At 42.9% G+C, this 7,532-nt stretch overlaps 1 protein-coding gene across 3 annotated transcripts in view; it reads left to right on the forward strand.

Annotated features, from left to right (window-relative positions):
• The window catches only part of DCAF5 (DDB1 and CUL4 associated factor 5), a 70,902-nt gene extending 67,873 nt beyond the window's left edge, over positions 1-3,029 (forward strand). For all 3 annotated transcript variants that reach the window (XM_082283610.1, XM_082283611.1, XM_082283612.1), the window contains exon 9: positions 1,036-3,029. In XM_082283610.1, coding sequence (XP_082139736.1) covers positions 1,036-2,841 — 1,806 coding nt within the window. In that variant the 3' untranslated portion in view covers positions 2,842-3,029. The remainder of the gene's footprint in view (positions 1-1,035) is intronic.
• Positions 3,030-7,532: the final 4,503 nt, after the last annotated feature.

A 7,532-nucleotide genomic window follows, 5' to 3' on the forward strand; every position in this document is an offset into this window, starting at 1 on the left:
AAAAGCCCAACCTGTCATAGAATTTTTTTCCCTGAGCTTGTTAGCCTGGTAAAACCAAAGCATGGCTGAGATCAGATCTTTAAAAGCAGTACATTAAGGCATTTTAGGTAAGCTACATACTGGCTCTGCTCACAGTAAGGCATTGTTCATCCCATTAAAGTGATAGTGGTTGTTCACAGAACGTCATAATCACATTGCCCCCAAATCTGTGAGTAAATCTGAGAAGGGTGAGGACATCCAACTATTATGTTTGCTATGGATTACCAGTTTCTTAGGGATATTGGTGGATCTTCTTTGGAGCTTTTTTTCCCCTTTTTCCTCTCCATACCAGGAAAATTGAGGGAAGGACAGATGGATAGCATAGCAAGACTGTTGCTGTTGGTGAGATCAGTACATTTCAAAAGTAGCTTTCTACTTCAAAACTCTTCAACTTTCCCCATCAAAACTGCTGCTGTGTCTTCAGAGGATGTTGGAAGATTTTTTTTCTTTGTAACTGTTCCCTAAAGCCAGTAGTGCAGCTCTACTTTTCACCTCCATGCATTCAACTCCCTGCCTGCTGATCAGGTGGGATTGACTACGTAGCTGGATGAAATGTTACTCTACACCACTGGCACAAGCAGCTCTGGTTTCCTGGGAAACAAGTGCCTTCATTAGTGCTAAGACTGTATTGTAGGCAACAAACTATTCTTACTGTTAGTGAGTAAGCATCCCTGATTACATAAAAATGGAGCCCTGCAATTTGGGAGGAATTATCACACAATGAATTACCAAAATGATGGATAATTTGCAGTGTGAGAGCTTTTGTATTCTGGATGGGAGAAGTAAATGCAGGAAAAACACATTTGTAAAGGGGAAGATAAAATCCCACAGCTCTGTAATACTTGTAAGTATGATACTGAGGGGTAAAAATTAATAAAAACAATCTGCAACCTGCAGCTATTCTGGGTATTTGAGCTACTGTTCCATTTCAAATGCTTATAATGGTTTCTGAATTCAAAGACATATGTTTGGGGTTTTTTTTATTTTCTGTTACAGATCTGGAGTCCCTACAAGCAGCCTGACTGCACAGGGGACCTGGATGGTAGAATTGAGGATGACTCACGTTGCCTCTACACTCATGAAGAGTACATCAGTCTTGTGTTGAACAGTGGTAGTGGTTTGTCCCACGATTACGCCAACCAATCAGTCCAGGAAGATCCACGGATGATGGCCTTTTTTGACTCTCTCGTGCGCCGGGAGATTGAGGGCTGGAGTTCTGATTCAGACAGCGACCTCAGTGAGAGCACAATCCTGCAGCTCCATGCAGGAGTAAGTGAACGCTCCGCCTACAGCGAGTCAGAGTCCTCCACCTCTTTGCATCACTCCCCACCACATGTGGCTGAAGAGTCTGATGAAACTGCCTATAACTTAAGGGCCTTAAGATCAACTGCGTCCCCCTCAGCCAGAGAAGATGTGTCTTCCCGTCAGCAGAGGCTCTCTGCACTGAGAAAGTATCAGGATAAACGTCTCCTGGCCCTTTCCAATGAGTCTGACTCTGATGACAATACCTGTGAGGCAGAACTAGATACAGACCTTTTCCCACGGCCACCATCCCCGAGTCCCGAGGAGAATGAATCCAGCAGCTCCAGCAGCAGCAGCAGTACAGAAGATGAAGAGGAACTGAATGAAAGACGCACATCGATGAGGCAACGCAATGCTCTGAGGCGCCGACAGAAGGTGCAAAAGGAGGAAAGGACTAGCACTAACACAGAGAATGTAACCCCTTATATAGGTGAGGACATATATGATTACCCCCAGATCAAAGTAGATGATCTTTCTTCTTCTCCAGCTTCTTCACCAGAAAGGAGTTCGGCCAACAAAGTTCTTAAAGAAAGGACATCCCCTTGCTCAGACAGTGAATCAGTGGAGAGAAAGATTTATAAAGCTTACAAATGGCTCCATTATTCTTACATATCATATTCAGCTGGTAAAGATGGTGAATCCTCCAGAGGAGATGGAGAAAATGATGAAGGGAAACCAGGAACCAGTGGAAGGCACAATGCAGCACGCTCGCTAACCAAGGAAGATGCTAGGAACTTAAGTCCAGTAGTTCCTCAGGGTTCCTCAGCTCCTTCTGCTGAAAGCCACAACAGAGAAACTTTAAAAGAATGTGGTGGGATAGAAAATTCTAGTAATGGTCAAGCTTATGAACGTGACAATCAGCGGCGGATGGAGGGTCAAGAAAACACATCTGAAGACACAAGTGGTGGAGGTGTAGAACATTCTTTTGAGACTAAAAAGCTCAATGGAAAAGCTATCTGCAAAGGGCTAAATAGCTGTACCGAAGAACCTTGCATTCAGACCGCAGGACTTGTGGAACAGAAAAATAGTCAGAACTGTCAACCAGCACCAAGCCATCACTCACTGGTCCCTCCATTCTCCGCTGTTGCCATCTGTAGTATGTCAGGTCACTGCTCCAGAAACCAGACTGATGGCAGTGAGGAGAGGAGCCTCGACCCCTCCTGCATTAACCACAATAATGGCCACTTGCATCTTCACCCTTCATGCTTCAACAATGGACAGAGTTTTGGAGAGCAGGAGACTGTGACGCAAGGACTACAAGTGCACTCAAATGCTGATAATGGCAACCTTGTACAGGTGGGTGTGACCTTGCACAAAGACTGCTGCCTGTCTGAAATGGACTCCAACAGCTACAATGTGAGCACAAGAGAGGATACTGCTGACCTGCATCCTGCAGGCAGTGAGAGCACTCAATCTTTTGGAGGACTGAAAAGACACAGAGCGGAGTTGGAAGATGCAGATTCAGAGAGTTCATCCTTAGAAAAGAAGTTGAAAACATGATAAATGCAAATGTCTGTCGTAGTGTGCACTCTCTCAAAAAGAAAAGGAAAAAGAAAGTATTAAAGGCACATAGAGCTTGGGTCTGAAACATTGCGTTTGATTCTCCATTCCGTTCTTCAGTGGGTCTGTTTTAGATTGCCAGTGGTTCATGCTGTATAAAAATCCAACTTGCTCCTTAATGAGACTGAGTCTAGTGTACCCATACAAGGTTCTGTTTAAAGTAAATCCTTATTAAGATGGTTGACTGAATAATTCTTGTGTGAACATGTGTCATTTGTTCAGCCAGCCAACCAGGATGACTTCTTTAAAGTTTAATTGTTCTTCCAAGGAGGAAGTTTTCTATACTGACACCACATATTGCAGGCTGAAAAACAGTGGAATTAGATCACACTGCTGGTAGATCACACAATTAGGGTGTGTTTCTTGTTGAGGAAAACAGGGAAGAAGTCTTTCTGAGCCCTTTATTCTGCTTCAGAAAGTAAAGAAATGCAACCATTAGGGAGGATAATTTCAGAACTGGCTGGTATCTTTAGAGATAATACTTCATAAAGCACTTACTTCTGATACAGTTCAGTGACATTATTTTTATGCCAACAGAAAAGCTATAGGAAATGAGCCTCTTTCCAAAATCAACTTTAGACTGTTCCCATGGTGACATGCAATTTTGTGGGCTTTTTTAAAGAAAAGAGCTGAATAATACAGTGCCATCACTATATAGAAGTATGGTTGTTGGCAAGAGGCAGGTATTATGCTGTAGACTTCATTCTAACCAAGGGCTTTTAAAAATCAGGCACTGAAACATGCCTTTCTGTGATCTTAGCACATAGACATTCTTCTCCTCTATTATTATTGTTGTTATTCTTCTTATTATTACTATTATTATTATTAAGAATATGGTTCTGGGTGTTGAGATATATCTTGATTATGCCCACCCTTCCCCCATGTTCTTACTTTTGGGAAGCAGTAGACCAAACAGAAAATAGCTGAAGTATGGATAATGTAACCGATTCATGTTAACAGCAATATTTGGTAAAGTCTGAAAAATGCTTTTTTAGCAGTTTTCGTACCCTAAAACAGGTTAGGATTGGAGATCAGGGTTGGTTTTCCACCACTGTGCTGCTAATATTTAAATTGCAGATGGGTAGATGTATTCAGCAGAGTTCTGCATGTAAGGGAGAGCTTCAGAGAACTGTCCCCATGTGTGGGGAGATTGAGTCTTCAAGTCTGGCAGTTGGAACTTGGGCAAGAGCACAGCTCTTGCTGCCAAGAACTGGAGTACTCTGTGGTGGACAGAGTCCTTTCTTGCCGGGGCACTGTTTTGAGTGGAGTAACTGGTGAGTCATCTCAGTTCTGGCATGCTGGAATTGGTGGAATTGCACTTGCTTTCCTAGCACCAAGGTAAGAGGAGTCAGTATGTGAAGGGAAAACAAACCATCTATAAAGGACACAAAACCTAAATGTGCGTGCAATAAAAAAAGAGGCTTCTTTTGACCCTACTAATTTTCAAAGGCTTTCAAGCCCAATACTGAGGAAGGGTTAGTTTATTTTAGGGAATTGGAAATTTTTACTTTCAATACAACTCTAGCAGTACACTGCTGTAGAGCACTGCCCTCAGAATAATTATTTCATATCCACAACTCCCTGATACCTTGGGAAAGTAGGAAGATGCCCCGTTAAAACAGGATGAAAGTGAAGGAGCACTTCGGAAGGGATGCTGTGAGGGAAAGGTATGGGAGGGAGAGTGAAGAACACAACCTGAAACATTGTCTTACAACTACTGTAAGCAGCCTGTTGTAGGTTGTCTGCCCACACTGGGTCTGCTTTTCTAGGTGCGAAAGGCAAAGGGGTGTTTGCAAACGCAAGCAAAAGTGGCAACAAGAGCAAGCTCTGATACATTGTTACCTATTGATAAAATCGTTCGGTACTTACTATATTGTACATCACTGCAGTCGAGATCTCTATAGGAGTGTTTTCCTCGGTTGTATAAACATCTTACTGTAAAATCTGGGGTTTAGCCAAAATCTTGAGGTTGCTGAGTCAAAACTTTTTGATGTCTTAAAAGGTCTTTACATTGAAAAATTTCTCCTCTCTCACTTCTTCTGGCAAATGAGCATCTCTACCCTTCTTTGACCACAGTCATTTTTTCCTGGTGTTTTCCCGAATGCCTTGTGGTCTCACTTTCTTGTTCTTTTGTTTGTTTTCAGAAGCAGAATAAAAGCTCCCAGACTTGGTGTTACAGAATCACAGAATGGGTAAGGTTGGAAGAGACCACTGGGGGTCATCTAATCCAACCTCCCTGCTCCTGTACAGGCTCTGAGCATAAAGGATTGCTGTGGTTTCCCCAAAGACAACCTCCCATGCTGTCTGCATTCCTATTTCTAGTTTCTGTCAGGCAGGAGGAGGAAGGCAAGCTGCAATCTCAACCTTTTGTACCCAGGAAAATTAAGTGCACACAAGAACTGAAGCTTCTGAAGCAGTGTGTTCACCTCCTCACATAAATAAATGTTATCAGCAGTAGGCAGCTCCATTATGTGGTAAAGACCCCTAAAAAAGCAAGCCAGCAAGCAGCAGCGTGTCCCCTTCAGGCAGCCAACACTGAGAAGAGCTGCTCTGAGCAGGTTGCTTCACTGATCCCGTGTATTTCCTCTCTTTCCCTACACTGGGTTGCTTGTCCTGCTGTGTGCCTACAGTTTCCATGTGAGTTTTGCTGTGTGCTTGGGATTGTCACTCCCTACTTCTGGGAAAAGAGTAAACTGTTTGATGGAAAATCTTACTAATTTATCTGAAGAGATTTTACCTTTTCTGGTAATCTGCCGTGGACTTAAAACTGAAAAAGGTTGTGTAAATATTGAACTACCCTGTTAGTCACTATTTGCTTACCATGCAGCTTGTTATGGCAGGAAATTTGCTAGGCCACCTTGTACAGTTCATCTCCAGAGAACCTTATCAGTGGGAAAGAAAAACCCTCCCTTCTGCCTCCCCAGAACACGTTAGACAGAGAAATATTGATCTTTAATGAAGTTATTTTTTATATATTTCTACAAGGTCACAGACTGTATTTGCTTATTTCAGCTTTCTCTGTTTAAACAGAGAGTCAAAGCTGACTCTTCCTCTGAAGAGCAAGCATGAGGCTTGTCTAGGCCAGGGTATTAACTGCTTGTAGAGATGCAGGAGGATATGAAATCTATCAAGCAAAGTTCATCCGAGCTATTTCCAGCTCTCCAGTGAACATTTTACCAAAGCAGGTGAGTCTTCTCCAAGGTGAGTGGCTCAATGGAGATGAAACTTTGCTGTTTAGAAGCAGCTCTCACAGTCTAAGCATGAGCAGAAAGAGGCAGCTGCCTTGAGAAGGCAAGAGCACAGGTTTTTACCAGTTGTTTGCAGAAAATTCAGAAATCCAGCCTGTCTCTGCTGGAGAAATAGATGGGGAGGATGACTTATTTCAGATCCTTTCCTCCAAAGTTTGCAGTGGATTTTTTCCTGCTAAGTTTCATAATAGAATAAGTGATTGAAACCCATCCTAATCTTTACTTATAACCTATGTCACTTGGTAGGTGGGAACTCACTATTCCTCAAACATTTAAAGAAGATAAATGTGGTTAGGTCCACTTCTGAGGTCTTGTACTTGCCTGCATTGTCACATCCTCATGAATGCATAGAGGTCTCTTGCTCACTGTACCCATCATGAGCTGATGTGGCTGATATTACTAAATTCTTGGGCTGCTTTTATTTGCAGTAAATTTATTTTGCTGTTTATGGAAGACAGCAAGAGAAGATTGTTGTTATTACCCCACTGAGTTAAAATGCTCTGTGTTAGTGAGTTTTCATCTCCTTTTTACAGGCACTGGTACTGGCTCTACACCTGATGCTTTCTCTCATTTTCACCCACTCAGATTATCTGTGTGTCTCTGTCAGACCTGGGAAGCTCAGTGCTGTGCTGCAAGATCTTCAGAGTACCAGAGAAATGCAAATGGCTGCAACAGCTGAATTACTATGTGCACATGCACATGGTTCTTCAGGAATTCTTCAATAAGCTCATCCTAGCACATACATAATTTATAAAACACATCAGCACACTCCTGCAGCTGTGTCAGGATGCACTAATTAGCCCAGCTAATGCTCTGCTCTTACGAACAAGAACTCTATTTCAAACATCTGAGAAAATGGCAATTCTCTAGGGGGAAAAAAAGAGAAAAAACCAAAACCACCACCACCCCCCTCTCAATAAAAAAACCCAAACCAATGCCCCACTGGTTATGGGAGGCTCCAAGTTTGCCAAAGTTTTCTTCAGTAGTTGTGCAGGTCAAAAGCAGGAAATCCCAGACATCAGTGTGTTCTGTGATCAGAGGAAATAAGCAATCTGAATTTGATGTTTCTACTTTGCCTGATTGAAGTCAGGGACTTGAACTTGGGCCTCCTGCCTTTCACTTGAGCATCCTAAGCATCAACCTATTGCATTATTCGGGATGGGGTTTGTTCATCTTTTGTCTGAAATGCAAAGGGAAAAGGAAATGGAAACAGTTCCTTCCACAAATACCTGGAGCAGAGCCTCGAGCCCAGCCCTGCTCCTTTATGGTTTGGTGAGAAAATGCTGGAGGATCCTTTCTCCCTTCTCCACCTCGCACGGTCTCTGTTCCAGAGAGCAAGAGGGAGATGCTGATGCAGCCTTGTATGCTTGCCATTGTCTGGAA

This window comes from Coloeus monedula (genome assembly GCF_965178545.1).
Source record: "Coloeus monedula genome assembly, chromosome: 6".
Lineage (NCBI taxonomy): Eukaryota > Metazoa > Chordata > Aves > Passeriformes > Corvidae > Coloeus > Coloeus monedula.